General features: G+C 38.1%; 2 protein-coding genes across 4 annotated transcripts in view; both read left to right on the top strand.

Moving 5' to 3' along the window:
- Nucleotides 1–266: 266 nt before the first annotated feature.
- LOC103701642 (Haloacid dehalogenase-like hydrolase (HAD) superfamily protein) lies at nt 267–5,582 on the top strand. Its single transcript, XM_088713541.2, has 6 exons — nt 267–985; nt 1,259–1,365; nt 3,350–3,458; nt 3,545–3,706; nt 4,075–4,248; nt 5,298–5,582. The coding sequence occupies exons 1-6, from the start codon at nt 638–640 to the stop codon at nt 5,325–5,327; spliced, it is 930 nt and encodes a 309-aa protein (XP_088569667.2). The 5' UTR covers nt 267–637; the 3' UTR covers nt 5,328–5,582.
- A 2,257-nt stretch (nt 5,583–7,839) lies between these two features.
- LAF3 (Amidohydrolase family) overlaps nt 7,840–20,341 on the top strand; it is a 54,985-nt gene continuing 42,483 nt past the window's right edge. The window contains exons 1-6 of one of the 3 annotated variants that reach the window (XM_008783787.5): nt 7,840–8,078; nt 8,171–8,319; nt 8,416–8,517; nt 9,959–10,031; nt 11,662–11,768; nt 11,853–11,976. In XM_008783787.5, the coding sequence (XP_008782009.2) occupies nt 7,994–8,078; nt 8,171–8,319; nt 8,416–8,517; nt 9,959–10,031; nt 11,662–11,768; nt 11,853–11,976 (640 nt within the window). In that variant the 5' untranslated portion in view covers nt 7,840–7,993. Of the gene's footprint in view, nt 8,079–8,170; nt 8,320–8,415; nt 8,518–9,939; nt 10,032–11,661; nt 11,769–11,852; nt 11,977–20,341 lie in introns of all 3 variants that reach the window. The other 2 variants (XM_088713540.2, XM_088713539.2) reach the window with 2 other exon arrangements.

Here is a 20,341-nt window from a genome sequence, read left to right as displayed (position 1 = left end):
TTAGTGTTTAATTTTGGATCAATTTACAAGATATCTATATACCGGTCAAAGAAAGTTTCACTTTATTACTCTATGAAAAATTGGATAAGCCTTCCAATCAAAAAAAAAAAAAAGAAAAATTAGATAAGCCTACCAAATACATAATAAATATGTGCGCGACTTAATATACATCCTAAGTATATAGTTAATGTGACTAGATTTGATTGAGTTTGGAATCTTGACAAGGACGTTAGAATTTAAATAAAAGAAGCATGTGATATCTTTGTGTGGGTGAAAAGAAAAGGAGGAGGAGAAGAAAAAAAAGAAGTGAAACTTAATTCTTGGTCCGTGGCGATCTTTCCTCCCCCAAAAGAAAAGTTTTCTCCATTAATCCAAGCTATGGCATTTCCGTAACATCTCCTCGGCTGCCTTGTAGACTATATCTACAATATATATAAACTGACAGCAGCCAACTTCCTTGGCGACAACACGCACGCGGCCAAACGCGACGCCTCCGCTCTCAAACCTGCCGGCGAAGCAAAAACAAATCGGAAAACGGAATACTCCTCCTTTCTGATGACAGAGAGGAGGAACGGCGGAGCGGCCGAGACCACCGGACGACAAGGCCCAGGCGGCGGCGGCTGCGGCGAGAGGGACCATGACTAGGGCTCTAACCAGGAATTCGCTAATGGCGGCCGTCGGCCTCTGGACGAGGCTGAGATCCGGACCTGTTCTCTCATCCTATTACCATTTGTGCGGAAAATATGGCACCTCTGGCTACAAGAACGGGCAGCGCCACCAGGAGTACTCCACCGAATCGGCCGCGGCCGAGGTGGAGGTGGCGGAGGGGTTGCGGCCGCTGCCGGGAGGCGGTGGTGGCTGGGATTTCGTGGGAGCGAGGGAGTATCTGGAGTATAGAAGGGCCTTGTATGGAGAGATCACGCACAAGGCCGTCCTCGTGGACGCCGTCGGCACCCTCGTCGTCCCCTCTCAACCGATGGCTCAGGTTTTCTCCGACTCTTTTTTTCCCTTTGAAACAACTCATTCATCATCATTTAAGCTCCAAGGTGGGCTTTTTAGGGTCGTAAGTTGTTTTGTTATTTTGGCGATCGGATGTGGTTCTTAAAGTTTTTTTTTTTAAAAAAGAAATTTTTAGTTGCATTGTTTTTTTTTCCCTGTGTTATGTGTTCGATACTAGAATTAGTAACAGACCAGGCAGGTGCATTTGTTTTTAGGATTGCTTTTGTTCTAGTGCTATGTAATCTTTTGGTGGCTTTAGATTTACAGGAATCTTGGTGAGAAATATGGCGTCCAGTACTCAGAAGATGAGATATTGAGTCGGTACCGTTGGGCCTATGAGCAGCCATGGGGCAGATCTCGGTTGAGGTCTGATTACCAAAAGCATTTATTTCTTTCCCCTACTCTTTTGCTATCATGATTTATGTTCTATAATTGATGTGTAGGAAGACAGAATTGATCGGATTTTAAAAACTAAATATGTGACTTTGATTGTCACTTTTTTTTTCCTCAGTCAAGTAAGAAGTTGTTATTCATCATTTTTGTTGTTATTGTAGAAATGGGTGGTATCTGTACAGTGTAATTTATAATTTTCCTCCATAATTTTTGTAGCAGGACCAAGTGGCAGGCTTGCTTTACTAAGACAAATTGGTCCTTCAATCTGCATGCAATAGATGCCTAATTATCTCCTTGATGTTAACTGATGTTTTCACTTGCCTCAATTTAATAGCAGTTGAATGAGATTGAAACCTTAATTCCCTGGCATGCTTTTTTATTAGTTTAGAATGTTTGAATTGACAAACATAGTGATTTATGTGAGGAAGAAATCAATTTTTTTTCTTTTCTCTTTTTCATATAGAGATTCTATGATGTTGAAAATAGTTAAGTGCTTACCTTAGAGGATCTCAAAGTTCGTAAGATTTGCATCATCTATTTTTAGTCTGTCAATGGGCAATGTGGGTTGAAGTGGCTTAAATTATCAACATATTTCAGAATATGAAGGCTATGGATTGGTTCAACTAAGAAAGGAATATAGGGAAATTTTTAATATAGGAATCAAAAGAAGACAAATGTTTAATATCGCTCTTAAATTAGGTACAAATTTAACTATACCTGTAGATGTGACATACAAGATATAAATTATGCAACTGAAAGATTTGGTACTTATTGATATGATAAACGACATGTTTGGGTTAGCTACCTAGCTTCACTATGTAGTCAAGCCATGTTACCAGGACACTTCAGTTTCTGGGAGTTAGAATACGGACACTCCTAGACATGACATGATACAACAAGACACTGTGTGATACTCGAAAACTTGAATGTTGTGCTTAAGTCAGCTAGAATTGTCAGCACTTGGCATTGTGTTTTGGTGTGTCCTGTCAAGGATACCTCATTGCAATTCATGACACTTGAATTCTCAACTACATCAGTATCAAACTATTTGTCGGAAGTCTTCAGATTCTACTGGTGAAGTGTCATTCCTATTTTTTCCTTTTCTTTTAGTGTTAATGGATGCAAATTTTTTATCTGAGTGCTATTTACCAGTCAACGAAATCTAGTTGTTATCATCTTTTACATATTTATTTTTCTTGCTTTTATAAATTGTATTATATGGAAATGTCTTGATACAAGTGTCCTGTGTCAAGATTTTTTGGAGGTTATGATGTCAGACACTTGGGGACACTTAAAACCTATGTCACTTGTATACGTAATGCTCTGTAGTGAGCAGGGAAGAAAAACTTTGGATAGGTGTTGCTTTGTCTGAGTACTTTATAGTTATTTCCACAAGATAGTTTTAACTTGAATCTTAATGTTCATGCATGTTATATGTCATTTACTGATATTTTCTTTCCCCCCACTTTGTGGAGGATCTTCAATTGATGCTCAAAGGAAATCTCTGTCTGGTTACCAAGCTACCCTCTGATCCTGTTTGAAAACATTCTCGTATGAACTTTTAAATACTTATTTGCAAATCTGGATTTGGAAAAATAGGACAGATATTATGCCTATTTTAGAAGCATGCATTTGATAGCGATTAGGGAATGAGAGAGCATGGATAATGTTTACCATAATCAACAGCGTAATGGAATTCCCTTTCAATAATGCGAGTCTGATATGGAACCAAACTTTTATTGGTTATGGCTGCTTTGTGATTATAGGATAGCACCAATGCCACATCATTCCTACTTTTCTTTGTCTAGGTTCAAATGTAAGATTCAGCATTCATATAATTTATACAATCATGCATTGTTTGTACTTCATCAATTCCTTAAATATGCGTGTTTGTCCAGTTTATTATACTGCCTCATTAAGATTTTGATTCATTCCTGTGTGTGTGCGCTAATCCCAGGTATGTGGCTGATGGGAGGCCCTTTTGGCAATTCATAGTTACTTCTTCTACAGGGTGTTCAGATTTACAATACTTCGAAGAGCTGTATCAATACTATTCAACAGAAAAGGTGGGCTGAATCTTATGTGGGAATGTCATTGTAGTTTCCAAGTTTGCTGTTAAGTCAAGTCTTACAGTTATTATTTTGTTTTCTAGGCTTGGCATCTTTGTGATCCTGATGCAGAAAAAGTTTTTCAAGCTTTGAGAAAGGCTGGAGTGAAAACAGCTATAGTCTCGAATTTTGACACCCGCTTACGGCCTCTGCTGCAAGCGCTAAAATGTGATCACTGGTTTGATGCAGTTGCGGTGTCAGCTGAGGTAAGTGGCCTTTTCTGTTTCTCCTTTTTCCCCTTCCTATGAATAGGTATGCGGTGTGTATGGTCAGTAGTCACCTATAATGTTATTTTGACATACAGAGTTGCAACTTGAGTTATGAAACCACCCCTCAAAATTTTTGCATTTGTTAATTTGTATTAAGATGCTTTATAGACTTTAGGTTGGTGAATCCATGTTTATATTATCTTGTATTTCACACAAATAAACTGGCATAATATGCTCTTTTTAGTGTTCCTTTTTCATTTGATCCACTATTAAATGTTTGTCCTTGTCACTGCAAACTTACTAATTTATTGGTATTGATCTTGTTTCCAGACTTTCTCTAAGATCTTAGGAATGCTTTGTAACAGGTAGCAGCTGAAAAGCCCAACCCGACAATATTTTTGAAGGCGTGTGAGTTGTTGGGAGTAAAACCTGAGGAAGCAGTGCATGTCGGTGATGATCGCAGGAATGATATATGGGGAGCTAGGGATGCAGGTTGTGATGCATGGCTTTGGGGCAGCGATGTCCACTCTTTCAAGGAGGTATCTTACGTACTCTCAGTTGTCAATTCATGACCTAAATCCTTAGATATCATCAATGATATGATGAAGGTACTCAGAAAATATTGCGTCTGGATACAACTATTATGATATAATGTGGATATCATTCAAAAGGCCACCATTGATCTTGACTATGATAATTCCAAGACTCTTTACAAGTTTCTGCCATGGCTAAATTCATGTTGCAGGCTTTCCTGGAGATGTTTCACATGATTTCTAAGTCCTTAATCAACTTAAATACCTTATAGGAGACTGCCTTGGTTTTCTGTTTTGGAACCCTGTTGTTTCCTCTGTGATTTCTTTTACTCTTAGGGTTGCATGTCATGTTTGTGGGAATTTAGAGAAATATTCATGAGCTCTCAGGCTGGATGTTCTCAGGCTTCTTATATCTGGCCTGTTTTGGTGTGGTCCGATCTTTGAGCAGCTCGGTGGTGCCGGCCTTGTTTCTTCTCCTTTTCTTTCCTCTTTCTTTTCTCTTCTTGCGATCATTGTATATTCTTGAGTAATGCTAATACACTTGCAAAATGATATTAGTCCCGTTAGATTAGTTTTGACTTGATGATGGGGTCTCCGGCACCGATTATTTGAGCTATTAGATATGATCTACTGTCGCTAAGATGCTTACTGTCAGAATTGGAGACTCCTAGCCTCCTATGCATCAAATGGTTAAAACTGGACAATTTAACTAAACAAAACAATGCATACTTTTGACTACTTGATGCATAGCTTAGGGATCCTCAAATGACATGATCTTTTGGTAGTAAATAGTTTAGAGATAATAGACTATATCCAATATCTTGAATCATCAGTGCCAGGTCCCTCTCGTTTGGTTAGGACTGACCTAACAGGGGCTGATATCTTTTTGCGAGTATATTAGCGCTACTCTATATTCTTATTGAAATGGTGGTGCTTCAACAACATCTTTCTTAACCAAAAAAAAAAGGAACAAAATGCCTTCCTGGTTAATCTCATGGCAAGTTGGTTTCACGCAATGACACTATGGAATCTTATTCATGGGGTTTTTTGTGCAGGTTGCCCAAAGAATTGGTGTCCAAGTTTGAGGAAGCAGTCATGCTCATGCCGCCAAGTAATTCCATGTTCAGATCATGTGTACAGGATATCATCTCCTCTCTGACATCAAGTTTCTGATCATAGCTATATTATATTAATTTGCAGAAAAAAAATAGTGAGGAAGAAGGGAGATGTATCAGGAAAATGAGATCTTCATGAATTTTCAGTTTCTGAAGTTGGAAATAATTATGTGAACTTGGCTATCCATCATAACTATCTACTACGATATTTTGCTGTTGGGAATACTGTAACATGAGCAAGGAAAATGCAAGTCCCTTTGAGAAAAAAAAAGAGAAGAGTATGGGATATGTAACAAAAAAAAGAAAATCTTCTCTCGAGGGAGCTACCTAATCTAGACTAGAGTATGTTCATGGAATTTTGAAATAGATTTGAGTTGGCCTTTCTGATTTCTAAGATGGGGAGAAAATTAAGCCATCTTCATTATTCTATGACGAAGGTGAAGCATATATGCTTTTCCTCCTGCAATCCTCAGAATGGTTTTGTATTTCAAGTTAAATCGCTGAAGCAATAATCGTGTTTCCTGACACCAAAACAGTGTAGGCACGTAGGAAAAAGCTCGGTAGACTATTTTGTGACAAATCCCAAGGAACAACTAATACGATATGTATTTTTCATCAGCATGATATCAACTATTTTGTGAATTCATTTAACTTTATATTTTTGAAAGAGATTGACATGTTTGTTGTTATCTAGTGTTTGCCCTATGAAGTGGGTCTGATATCAATTAATCCTATATATATATATATATATATATATATATATATATATATTTGTGAACCCATTTAACGTTATATTGATGAAAGAGATTGATATGTTTGTTGTTATATAGTGTTTGCCCTATAAAGTGTGTCTGATATCAATGCGAAATATTCATTCTCACGGCCGTGGGTTGGGTAGCCTCAGGACTCAAGGCCAGGACTAAACCGACCCAATCTTCCAATCCTTGGAAGTTTGATATGTATATATATATATTTGTGAATTTATTTAACGTTATATTGATGAAAGAGATTGACAGGTTTGTTGTTATGTAGTGTTTGCCCTATAAAGTGTCTGGTAGGATTGCTCGGATGGTATTTCCATTGCAAATTTTTCCCACTCGACCCTACAAAATTAGGTTTCACTGCTACATGTGGATGTGCTAGGCGGGTCAACTTGATGTTGGACGTGCCCACCTGTCTTACCTGGATTGTTTGTGGTTCCCTTTGTTTCTGTAACTCTTGAGTTCCCTTCTTGCCAATCTATTTGGCTAGTCTGCATCAAGATTAGAAAATACCATCATGTAATGCTAATAAACATTTTATTGTTGTTGATTAAATTCTTCAACCAGAACTTCTTGATGAAATATATTTGCGATTAGAGGAACATCAAGTCAAACACCATATAAGAAATGATGTTTATGAAGACTTTGATCAGGATCTAAGGACTCATTTGGTTCACGGAAAAAGAAGGAAGAAAAGTGTAGTTAACGAAAAAAAAAAAGAAATATCTCTTACTTAGAGTTTTTAAATGAGAGAGATAAATAGTAGTATTTTTATATGAATAAGATTTTCATATTTTATGAGAAAGACAAATTTACGGAGGATATGAAAAGCTACTGTCCAATTAGTTTTTTTTTTTTTTTTAAAGTGCCTTTAAGCCATTAAAATCCATGGGTAAGGCTTCTCTATATCAAATTTATTAAAAGCATAGTAGGTATTTTATACAACTATTCCAGAAGAGCAATGCTTAACCAAACATAAATATCATATACTAAGAAAAAATATTTCAATGAAGAAAAATTCTTTCTGCGAACCAAATGAGTCTTAAATTTAGGAACTTCTCTGCGGGAGCCGGTCTATTAAGAAAAAAAAAAAAATCATATTTTCACTCAAAAAGAGATTTAGGTGTGCTTCAATTACCGATCAAAAAAAATGAAGTCATGGTAATGCTAGGATGACGAGAAATTACCATCAACACAAATATCTATTCCCGTATGAGCGTATATAACACTTAGCTTTGTAATTAGTGCCACCTCTTAGTCTAAAGCCAATCTGAAAAATAACTTGGTACAATCTGATAGGAATTCGCAAGTTATCTGAGTTAAGCTTAGATTGGAAAAAAAAAAAAAACATGATACTTTTTAAATATAGTCCAGATATGAATCACTAGGCATCCCGATCGTACGAATCCAAAATTTGTATACAATATTTTCACATATCGTTTTCCCAAAATTAGATTATCAATTTATGCTGACTCCAAACTTTACGTGGTTGTCTATCACATTTAACAGAAAATATGTTGTTGATGGTGTTGACGTGTCATCTACTTGTTATGCAGCAACTATAAATGCACTTTTTATAGCTTTACCTGAGTTTAACCGAAAGACTTCTGGATCAAAACCATATCGTAAATCCGACAGGATCCAACCCAAACGGAAATGGATTCGACCTAGATTCAATTTTCCGACACGATTCAAGAATGTGCTGGATTCGAAGTTTGCCCATCTTCAATCCAGCCTAACCCTCTTGCAACAGCCAATCTCATAATTACCATCCTTGTGGCTTCAAGCCGTCTCTCTCGTGATGTTGCCATCCATCTTGAGCCACTTCATACCGTGGCTCGCCTGGGGGCGGTCTCTACCAAGGAGTAGCCGGCGATGGGGAAAAATCTCCTCATCTTCCTCTCTGCCGCCGGCGTCGCGCTTTTAGCTATCCTCCTCCTTCCCACTCGAAGCCCCTCTCGTATTAATCACTAAACCCCTGTCTATTTAAAATCTAATGGTCAAAAAAAGAAGAAGATAGCGAGAACTAAGCAATCGTGGTTGGAATCGCAGGGAGTCTATGGAAGTGGCGCCGGACTTCCGCGGATCTGGTGGTGATGAACGCCACTATCTACACCAGCGACCACTCCCTTCCCTTCGCCGAAGCCATGGCCATCCGGAACGGCCGGATTCTCGGAGTCGGAAACTATTCCTCTGTTAAGGTAGTTTTTGATCTCTTTTCTGTTATTAAAGCACTGCTTTCTTTGTTCATAACCGCTTGTGTCGATTATTGGAGTCTTTGGTCATCGTGACTGCAGGACCTAGTGGGTTATGGAACTCGGGAATTGAATCTTAATGGGAAGGTTGTGATTCCAGGGTTTATCGATTCGCATGCGCACTTTATAAATGGTGGTTTGCAGGTAGTGTGATTTTTTACGTTGTTTGTTGTAACTTGATCAGTTTTTCTTCTATAATTAAGTTATTGGACATGGATCCATATTAGGAGGCCTGCAAAAAATTCATAATGGCGATTTGTTTGTGCAATCGCATGTTCATCAAATATGCAAATATGCATCATCATCATCAAAAAAAAAGAAGCAAATGTGTTGTTTCATTCAGATCAGCTGTTGTAAGCTTAAGCTTGCATGTGATGAGTCGGTTGGACAGACCATGGAATTTGGAGGTATAAAAGCCACTATTTGATAAACTATATAAAGGACGAATGGGATAAATTGTAAATCGTCTCTCAAATTATATATAAATGGCCCTTGAAAGGAGGATGGTCTACTCTGGCTTAATCTGCAATAATAGAATGTACAATTTTGAAGCTTCATATGAATATGACATCATGATTATCATCATCTGAAGTACCTACCAAGTACCAGAATACAAAATTATAGTAGTTTAAAGAGCAAGATCACAATGAGGCACACCATTTATCATCAAATAAGTTATGATCTCAAAACTCACAAATTCAAGCTCAAAACTTGTGAATCCACTCTCAAGGGTAACTTGATCTACTCAATGGACCGTTTCTTCCTCTCTCCTCAGAAGCTCTCAAATATCCTAAATACTCTCTTAAATCCAGAAAAATTGACCTTTTCTTGAATTATTGGGATCAAGCTTTCAAACGCTTCTAATATTTATCATAAGCTGCAGAAGTGCTATATTTAGTCTTACAAAAATGCTTTGCAAATACTAGATTAATCATTCCAATGATTAATACTTCTTTTCAACTCAAAATAGATGAAAATGGCTCCAAAATGATGCACATCTGAATGATGAATAATATAGCAACCATGGTATGATGAACCGGCTGGTTCAGCCCGTCCAGACTGATACGGTTTTTGGGCCGGAACCGAGCGGTACGAATGCGTACCTGTGCGAACTACGCCCCGGACGGGCGCACTGGGAACCGTGCTCGCACGCGCTGGGGAGTAGACTAATTCAACACTGGTACGAACCGGTCCGGTAGGCCACCGGTACGCCTACCGGTACTGGTTCGGCGGATCTTGATAGCAACCATAGTTAGTTTCTTCCAGATTGAGCTGAGACCACCAATATGACCTGAAATTGAGCTGAAATGGAATAAAATCAAGTTTTGGACTTCCGTTTTGGCTGAATCTGATTTTATTTCATCTTGTTTTCAGCTGAAAGATTAAATCTTGGTATAGACACATTCCTATCTATGCACTATCACAGAAGAAACAACTTTTATTGTATCAATTTTAATGGTCAATGCAAATGGCTGTTTGATGCACATCCTAAACTATTTTAAGTTATTTTTCTTGTTTTGCTATATTTCATCTCTCCTTTCCTATAACATCACTGAATTATCCTAGACTCAAATTGCTTAATCAGATGGGGCAAGTGGAACTTCGAGGTGTCGAAAGCCAAGATAGCTTTGCCAAAAAGGTCAAAGAAGCTGTGAAAGGTTTGAATCTATGCAATTCTTCTTCACATTTTTGTCCAACATCATTATTTGTCAACTGGTTGGGTAACCCAAAGTTCGTAAATTGTTATAATATCTAGAACAGGTTAGTTCCAATGCTGCTTTATTGAGTTTGTGATTGGTTTTACCTCATGAATAATTATTTATATTATCACAAAAGTGGCCTATCGGCTGTCAGCAGTATGCCAACTTTGATCGAGGAATCATTCAAATGCACAAGGGAATAATAAGGACTGACATTTTCATGAATTTGTGCAAGTGATCTTCAAAACTTTTGCAACCTCTATTAAACAACTGTAAATTGTGGTGGGGATGGATGTGCAAGCATGATAGGGTGTGTCCATCCAAGGGAAAAAAACCCCCTATTCTTGTATCAAAAAAAGAAAAAACCATATTGAAATTGCAAAGGGTAAAAGGAATAATATTTTTTTTAAAGTTTTGAATTTTAAACAATTCAACGTTTGATGCTGACAACATTGTTTGCATGCTTAAGTATATATTCCAAAGACTTAAGCTATGTTGTATAATCTTTCCCACCCTTGGATTTGTTGGTTATGTTAGCTTGCATACACTTCAAGGATCAAAGTATTTTATGTTGGTGGCATGTGAGCCTGGCACTTCTATAATACTTTACTGTGCCATGCTGTTCTGTGCTAGTGCTTGAGATGCATGGGCCTGGCAGCATGCCAAAGCACCATCCAAGTGCCGTGCCGGTAAGGCATTAGCTTGGCAAGGCAAGTAAGACTCTGCCACGCTGTGGTAACTCCACATCAAGGCATGCTATATTAACGTTGGTAATTACTAGGAATTTCGAAATCTCAGCTAGACCAACTGTGCTTCCATTGCATCTCATTGAGTCCTATCAGACTGATCTGTGTAACAATGTTCATATTCTGACCAGGATATCTGTGGATTCTGGTCATACTCATTTGATGACTATCATTGCTGGTGGCAACCATGGCGAGGGCATTCGCTCTGGTTCACTTTAACAGGGTCATGCTCATCCCAATTATCAAATTGTTGATTGATTGCTCATCAACAGCAAATTTAAGCATTTTACTTGGGGATGTGGACAATGTATAGAGCCCTTTTTTTCGCTGTTTACCAGTCCATTTTGCTGGCTGACTCTAGTTTGAGTTGGAAAGTACCAAATCTTCCAGGCTTCTATTTGCTAGCTGTGGTTTAAATTTCTAGTTTTTATTCAAAGTTGTTTCTCAAGTATTATCAATTTATTTCAAATTTTTGGCCATATTATTATTCCTCTTCTCATGTATTATCCTTGGATCTATTCCCACTTTACCTCTATGACTTTATTTATGCAAATTAGTTTTATTGGTGTACTTATCAAATCTCTTCACTTTTATAATTCCAGTTTGACTTATCGGTTGCGGAATTTTTAGCATTTTATTTGATAACAAAATAGCACATCTGAAGCTTTTTTTAAAGATCTGGTCACTTTTTAATATTATAAACAACTAATCCTAAATGATTTGAGAGGCATAGGATTTGCTACTCTCTATCTCACACTTGGCATGTTATGGAAGCCTTCAATTTATTATTATGTTCTTTAGACTGATTTGCTTTCTGTCTTCCTTAAACCTATTCATGACAGATAAAGTTCCTGGTGAGTGGGTCTTAGGTGGAGGATGGAATAATGATCTCTGGGGTGGAGATTTTCCTTGCATTTCTTGGATAGATGATATTTCACCTAACAATCCTGTATGCATTTTCTAATATATTATCTATGGTTATGCTAAAGGAATTGCTGTAACCATGCCTTGATTGGTTACCTGTAATATGCAGGTTTGGCTTTCACGCATGGATGGTCATATGGGCCTGGCCAATTCACTCGCTCTAAAGATTGCTGGAATCACTAATGATACTCACAATCCAGTTGGTGGAACCATTGTGAAAACTAATGATGGAGGTGAAGTTCAGGTCTTCAAATACTTTAAAAATTCATCTAGTATTAAATGGTTTTATGATATGCATCGGCTATCTTTTCAGACTGTGGTATCCAGCCAACAACTTGTTGCCTACGTTATCAGTATATTAAAAAATGAAAGGAATATATACTTTTACAGATTACATATAATTGTAGTTTATAGAATTGAAGTATCTGTCTAGTTAGAGTGATCATCGAATGTCACTAATTGTCACATTTTGTATATTAAGTAACTCCCACTGTGCACTTGCATTCACATTGAAGTCAGAACATATGTGAAACATAGATCTCCCCTGCAAGGGCATTATACCAACCTAATTTGACTCTATTTGCTGTTTTCAAAAAGTCAGCCTGCAGTAAACAAAATGATGATGAGCTTAATTTTCTACACAAGTGGAGCTTACTTTTATGAGGTCTAGTTACTTATGCAAAACTGCTCATACAGGCCAGATCCATGTGTAAATAGTCTTAAAACTTGCATCAAGTATTAGGATATAATAGTTTGATTATTGAAATGAATAAAAGAGGCAAATGACTAAAGGACTTCTGTAATCAAGAAAGAACTTGAGCTTATGGAAAGAAATGTGTACCTTAACATCATATTTGACAAGCCTTTACCTGTGTTGCTTACAAGATATTCTTTGAAAAAAAGCTGCCTTTTGACAGCTTTCATAAAATGGATGAAATAATATTTTGCTAATCATATATGCCAAAACTCACAGAAATACAACTCATACACCTTGTGCAGAAGTGGTTGGTATTTCATAGATCTACAAAAACACAACAGTTCATATATTGCAAGAAGTTTGTGTTCCAATAGAAGCAAGAGGGAGGCGATATGACTGAATTTTTTTTCAAGGAAATTGTAAGTCTCTTAGTTTGTTGGCTATTAGAGAGTCCAAGTTGTTTTACTAACTACATATTGATCTACAAAACCATTTACCTTTTTTGATGGCTAAACTCATTTACACCCAACCAATCCTTTTCCTTGTTGACTTCCATCATTTTGTGAGTGCCTTTCGTAGAGCCTTTTTCTTTTAAATCATCATCAGTAGCCTTAATGCTTTGAGAACAAAATAAGCATTTTGAGTTTGTTGGTAATGGAAGCATAGTCCAAGGCAATTAAAACTGTTCTATATGATGAATGATGATAGATGCAACTTATTTATTTTTGTCATCAACAAGCTCTATCCCACTTATAGTAGAGCATGGATCAAAATATGATTCATAGCTGGAGAATATATTATCACTAGCTCTTGACCTAATGTAAATGGTATTAGTTGTTATAGTTTCTTGGCCAAGGCTAATTTTGACAAGAGAGGAACTTGCCATAAAACCTTGAAGGCTGATTGGATGCTGAAGAAATCTGTATTCTTGGTTACATGGTTTAAGCTTGTCAAACTAGGGAATAGGGTTTGCCATAGCGGGCCGAACCGGACAATACGGTATCGGTACTCGGTATAGGTGTATCGACACTCGGTACGCTGAAAAGACTCTATACCATACCGCATCAATATGGTGCTAGTGTGGTACTGGTACGGGGTTTAGTACCGAGACGACGAACCTTGCTAGAGAAAGCTTTCTAACTTTGCCCTAGACTTGAAGGAGTCTAACCGAATCAATATTTCCAAGACCTTTGTGATTGGTGAAAGAAGAGATGTGCTAAATAAAGGTCAGTTTGGTTTGAAATGTTACGAGACTTATCTCAGCTTTTTGACTTTGTGAGCACTTTTAATTCATTTTTCTTTCATGGGAGTGAAAATGCTATCATTAACCTAACGCTCCATCACTCTACCACCTTCCTCCCTTAAAAAAAAGAGAAAAGAAGGGAAGAATAGCCTACACTCTTTCTACTACAATCAGCAAGATAGGAAAAGGAGTACTAAATGGAACCAGCAAACTGCCCATTCAAAATATAAAAACTGAGGAAATCTCATTGGAACGAGATAATATGAAATAATACCGTTGGTACCATAATGTTTTGACAAAAAACCAGGACCCGAGAAACCTGTTGTTATGCCCCAGACTCGTCACCTAGGTCGGCCATGTGATGCGGCCTCATGAACCCTAGGGCGATGCCCTAAAGATCATGGAAGGTCCGAGATAAATAAATTCCAATGATTTCATAATTTTAAATCAACAGTTAATGATCAATTAATCCAACTAAATAAAACCACCATTTTCAAATAATAAAATTGATTCAATTACATGATATTCAATTGTTTGTTTGGCATCAGAAAATAAACTAAAGACTCCATCGTTCAAACTCCAGGCTGACCTATCTGAGACTAAGCATCCTGCAACTTTGAAAGAAAAAGAAAAAGAAAAGAAGTGGTGGGAGCTTTACAACCCAGTAAGAATTTCCACACATCCACACCTTTATAATAATAATAAATAAAAAATTATCAAATAATTATTATTTATATAAATTTTATGCCACAAAATACCATGATCATAAAACGTGCATAGCAAACACATATCTTTTAATGCAATAAATCACATCAAATAAATATTTCAAATTAGCATATATTAGGTCCGATAATATTTAGGTTCTCAACTTTGGACTATCACAACTATGTTTCCGATCTGTGGCGAGCATCAACAGTACCACGTTTTCGGCCCGTGATAGGGTATCAACAATGTAGCTAATCCAGAGCACTACAACCCACAATTCAATTACATGCTGATTATGTAAATATAATTCAGGATCATGCTCTTTAACAAAATTTGATACACCCAAGTAATAATATCCACATAAATCAGGATCAGTAATATATAATACATAAATTCATTAAGAACCACATATGCTTAACAAATAAGTACATAATAAGAAGTCATCATATACCACAAAATGCAAAATCATCGATGCACAAAATAACTTATATATATAGGCAGGGTTGGCCCGAGCCCTAGGCGACCGAGGTGGTCGCCTAAGGCCTCGGGCCAATGGAAGGCCTCCGGGAGGCTGGCCAAAAGGAAGCAAAGGCCCCATATAAAATGGGAACAGTAGCTGGCTACGAGTCTTCCCCCTTGATGGAAGGGAGGTGAAGAGTTTCTTGGCCTGCAGAGGGGCAATTTGGGAAGTTGGGGACAATAGTTTTGTTTTGGGTGGAGAGAAAGAGAGAGGAGGGATTTGGTTGGCTTGATACACGTCTGAAGCCACTCTTATCTTTCATCCCTTCTCTTTTTTGGTTTTGGTCTAGGTTTTCCTTCCCTCACATTACTCCTGATCCAGCTGGGCCATCAGGAAGAAAGATAGGGGGATTCGAGATCGACTTCTTGGAGGGTAGAGAAAGAAAAGGAGGGAGGGGGGGTTGAATGGCTGCTGTGCTGTGATGTTGCAGTGGCTGCTTGGGTACTCGCTTGAAGGGGAGATGGTGGGACGAGACTTTTATTAATTAGATGGAGTGAATTTTCCATAATGCCCCTACTTTCTCTTATAGAGAGGTTCCTTTCTGGACAAATTCTTTCCTTTACCTTGACCATGAAGTGCCATGGGATAACCTTTTCCTACTCTGCTCTTGCTTGACATGGTAAACAATATTGCCAAGCATTATCTCAGTTATTTAATCAGTTTCATGGGCCCTTCCTTAAGCATAACTACTTCTCCGTGCTTCCATTCAAAAATTATATTAAACTGAAAAAACTTTTTATCTATCTTTGTTGCATACATACATTTTTGTTGAAATAATATACTTGATAGCTATCTATTTTCATAACTTTTTTCTAAGTATTTTATACTTATTAAAATTTTTTATTATTAAAAAAAAGGCCTCATTCACTGAATCCGTCTTAGGCCTCCAAATGTATTGGGCCGCCCCTATATATAGGTGATTAATGTCTGAAAATTCTTACCTCTACCGGTCTCAGACTCAGGTACAATGAACATCGATCCACTCCTCGGTCTACAAATTTAGGGGCAAAGTATTCTGCCCAATGCCCTCTTGCTTAGACGATTGCTCTCCTATGGAACCAATTTGATATCAAAATTATCCAAGGTAATCGACAATCCAGAACCCTCTACTGGTCCACTAAAGGGTTCACCATCATGTAGTAACCTAGGACCATCTACTGAGTCCCTTCCATTCAAAATTTCTCCGAATCAAATTTGAGAGAGAAAACACCAAGATAGAGAGAGAAAAGAGGAAGAAAGAAGAGAGAAACAAGTGGAGAGAGGAACTAGAGAGAGGAAAGAGAAAAACAAGAGAAGAAGAGAGAACTGTGAAGGCTCTCTCTCTCTCCTTCCTAAACGGACGAAGGCTGCCTTAGGCGGCAGCAGTCGCCAGTGGATAGCGACCCTCAGTGGGCGGCAACCCTTTGGGGCAATGGTGGGAGCCACGCCTGGCGGCGGTTGACAAAACAAAAAGAAATTAAAAAACAGCAGAGGCCCTATTCACCATTAATTCGGCAATTTGCCGATCGGATTCTAGGAGAAGATGGTGGCCCAAAATCGGGAAAAAGGAAGAGTGGAAGTTCGATTATCATACCTTGCCTCTGGCGAGCTCTTCCGGTCGGATTGGCTGTGAAATTTCCAAAAAATATCCACAGAAAAATTTGAAATTCTATAGCTCTATTCAAGGATCCTTGAGGTGGGTTGCTAGAGAGGGACATGGGGGTATCTTTTATAGTTGAAATCAAAGGATTAGAAGGGGGAATCGTGGCCAAAAACTTCTCCACCTGATGGAGTCATGGAAGGAGACGGATAAGGCTGCAAATGGGTCGGGTTGACCCATAACCCGACCTGTTTAGACCCGACCGACCCATTTTGGAGGACCCATGGGGCCGGGTTGGGTTCTAAAATTGGATCTGTTTCATTTTCAGGTCGGGTCTGGATTTACTGAATTCAGACCTGATCCGACTCGACCCAACTCATTTAAAATTTGGATAATTTTTGGTTTTCAATCCTACAACCCACCCTGACCCGATCCGACCTAAATTTGTAAAATTATTTGGGCCCACGAGCCGCAATCTGTGGAGGTACAAACAAGTTCTGTTAAGGCTTGATCCAAGCTTTGTACCCCTGTGAAAATTGAAATCGTGCTCAGAGAGTCAGAAGCCAAAAGCCCAAAGCAAGCGGTCCAGTCCGCATTTGGTCAATTGTTGATTCTACCGACAACGCTTTACCAATGCATGTGATTTTGGCACATGGAAATAGAGTAGTTCCACAAATATGGTGGGTAGGTAGGGAAAGATCATAAGAGATGGCCACTTGGAATTTATTATTTCTCCATCCGGGTCTCCAGATAGAGTTACCTGAACAAGAAATGAGTTTAAAATGTAGCATGAAACCAGGGATAGAAATGCATAATATAATCCCAATTTGTAGGTGAAAATAGTCACAACCCCAACTTATTTCACAAGTTTTGGCTACTTGGCAGAGGCAAAATCTAGTGAATTTAATCTCGTGCCCTTGATATGTATTTCATATTTTCATCATATTATTTCCTAATGAGCATCTATTTAACTATGCAACATGAGTTCTAAAACAAAAGAATAATCTGCACCACCATATATTGCAACCAACTGTAGTATTTTGCTGATCACATGGGACCTACTCCATGGACGATTGTGAAAGATATTCCTTCTAAATTATTGGACATTTTATTTTCAAATGCTCACGGATGTATTTACTCTCTATTGATTTAATGATTCCGGTTTACTAAAAAAAATAATATCAATAAGTTTTTTGCTGTCATTTATGCTCAGAGAACTAAACTGTATTGATGCCCTTTCCCTTTTGCCATCTGAAACTCCATCAAACTTGGATGCAACTTCAGAAGGAGAAGGGCATACTTTCTTAAAGATCTTTGGATTTGGCCATCTGAAAATAGATCTATTGTGATGCTGCGACCATCTTGGATGCTACTTATTATTGCAGTCACATGGAGTGTTTTGGAAAGAAAGTAACAACAGGGGGTTTCCTAACAAGTTTATCATGCTCTGCAAAGCATTGTTTTTGTTCTTCTCCTGGCGCTCTATTTGAACAAAATGTTGATCTTCTCCTCCTTCTACAGTACTCATTGTTACTCTTCTTCCTCTTTCGAGTTGTCCATTTTAATCTTGCAACTGTCTTGTTAAAAAATAAAAAGGAAATCTAAGTAGATTGGATATTGTAAATTTAAATTACAAATTTATATTTCCTTTTGCCTTGGGTGGCATCCTCAAGGTCCACGTTTTCCCCATTTCTAAGGGAAACACCGTGGACATGCATCAGCTAGCGACTGCTATGTATCTAGCATGCTGTCCGGTTCACTTACCCCATTTGCGATACGCTGCATTCATCTCTTGGCAGTCAGTCAGTCTTCTTGACTGCCATCGCATCACTCTCCTTATCCCTTCCATTCCCCTTTTACCAAACTTCCCCTTTACAATAATAGCTGTTATCATTACAGATAATATGGAATTTTTCGCCAAGACCCGGACCCGACCCAGACCCGAACTGGATCCGAATTTTTTGTGTTAGGTTCAGGTTATATATGGACCCAACCTGAACCGAATGACCCGTTGGATCAAAAATTGTAGCTGTGGACCTGAACCGACCCGACCCGATCTTCTATTGAGTTGGGTTTGGGTCCAAAATTAGGACCCGACTAAGAAATTTGGTTGGGTCGGGGTCACTCATGACCCGGTCCGACTCGACCCATTTGCACCCCTAGAGATGAACTCTGGGTAGGAGTCCTTTTCTTTCCTAGCTCATGTGCGTGCCACATGAGCCCAGCTCAGGATAGGTTGGTGAGCCCAATTCAAGTGCGGGCCGGTAATGGACCGGGCCCTTACATATGCATGACATGAGTTTTCTTGAACTAGGGCTTCTCGACCATCCTGGTATGTTCCAATTGTCCTGGTTGCACCCTAACACTCGAGATATACTAGGATGTTGGAGATAGACTGGGTTACAATTTTTTATTTTTCTTCTTTGTTATTGGTCATTTCAGTATGTCCAGACTGTACCTTCCCAACTTGGTATTATGCATTTATACTATCCTAGAAGCAAACTGGGATGGGGCCTGTTATGGTGATTTAAACCCTTGGTAGAGAGTAGAGACTCTTGGACATTTGGGGGGCTAAGTATTGCTTCATATAAAAAATAGAAGAATCATCACAAAAGATGAAATCAAATTTCCAATTTGATTGCATATTAACATCTGGCTTATGTACTAGGCGCTAGAAAAAATTTTTGAATCTCCAATTAATTTTCAATAGCCCTGCTTTAAATTATTATTGTTGAAACAACAGAAATGCCCAATCCTTCCCTTAAGCCTATCGGTCAGGGCCTAATGTCTTTCATCGTGGAAGGGGCAATGCTTTTCAATCTGGTATCCTTGTAAGCCTTCGAAGCTGTCCATTCTGCTATCAGTGAATGTGCTATTCTTAAACTTTCTTTTATTATTATTCTTTCATTTAGTAAGTCATACTCACGTCAACAAATTTACCAAGAATCTGTTCCCTTAGTCGGCTAAAGGGCCAATACGGGATCCTGCTTGCGGACTAACATTTTCTAAAGATCCTTCATACCATTTGTCTTTCCATCCTTGGTCTTCATCAGATCTATTCATGTTGCACCAAGAAGGATTAAGGAACTAAGCATTTCGATATCTATCACTCGATACCGAGGCTATCTCAATACAACAACAGCCAGTTCAAGGCCAAATTGAGTGAATTGTATCAACTTGCTCGAATTGCTTGAGGATCGAGTGGTTTGGGGCACATCGCATTCGCTCCCAAATTGATTGGTTCATTTGTGACACTGTGTGGTACTGAATGGGACCCCCCATTTCATGCTTGATTCTCTGCTTGCTCGTCTCCTTTGGCTAGAAAAGGTAGCGAGGGAGAGAAGGAAAGTTGGGAAGGCTTGGCATCCAGCTTTCTCCACTAGAATCAACAATTTGGGGCTTGAATAATCAAAGGATTAAGGCATATAATTTTTTTCATATTTTTTTATAATTATTTTTCAAAAGTATGGCCAACAATCAAGTTTAATTGCTAAATGCAGGGCCAAAACTTGGTTTAAATATGATTTGTTGCTTGGCTTCATGCCTTAGAGCATGAATCTAGGTTCAAAAATGAGGATTTCGGGAATTTTGGTTTAACCTCAATGCTTAGATCTAAATATCCTTCTAATTTGAAAACTTGAGCAAATGGTGCTTATTCAAGTTGATTTTCGAATATGATGTAGGGAATGGCTTATTCCACAACACTACCAGATAAATAGTGATTTTTGTTTCTATTAAACTTTTTTATTATTTTTTGAATTTTCAGAGTAATTTATGAATTAATTATTTTTAGAAATATTAAAATGATAAGTGAAGTGTTAGATAATTATGCAATAATTTTGAAATTGGTGTAT

Source organism: Phoenix dactylifera, chromosome 17 (genome assembly GCF_051530095.1).
Source record: "Phoenix dactylifera cultivar Ajwa chromosome 17, Ajwa_hap1_PhDact_Kaust_v1.1, whole genome shotgun sequence".
In the NCBI taxonomy this organism is placed as follows: Eukaryota; Viridiplantae; Streptophyta; class Magnoliopsida; order Arecales; family Arecaceae; genus Phoenix; species Phoenix dactylifera.
Note: the sequence above shows the minus strand (reverse complement) of the source record. Positions and strands in the feature narration are given on the sequence as shown.

Excerpts from the sequence above, each read along its gene's own strand:
- LOC103701642 (XM_088713541.2), top strand. The coding sequence starts at position 638 with ATGACTAGGGCTCTAACCAGGAATTCGCTAATGGCGGCCGTCGGCCTC. Across the intron at positions 986-1,258 it reads CCTCTCAACCGATGGCTCAG|ATTTACAGGAATCTTGGTGA; the intron begins GTTTTCTCCGAC and ends TGGTGGCTTTAG. Across the intron at positions 1,366-3,349 it reads TGGGGCAGATCTCGGTTGAG|GTATGTGGCTGATGGGAGGC; the intron begins GTCTGATTACCA and ends CGCTAATCCCAG.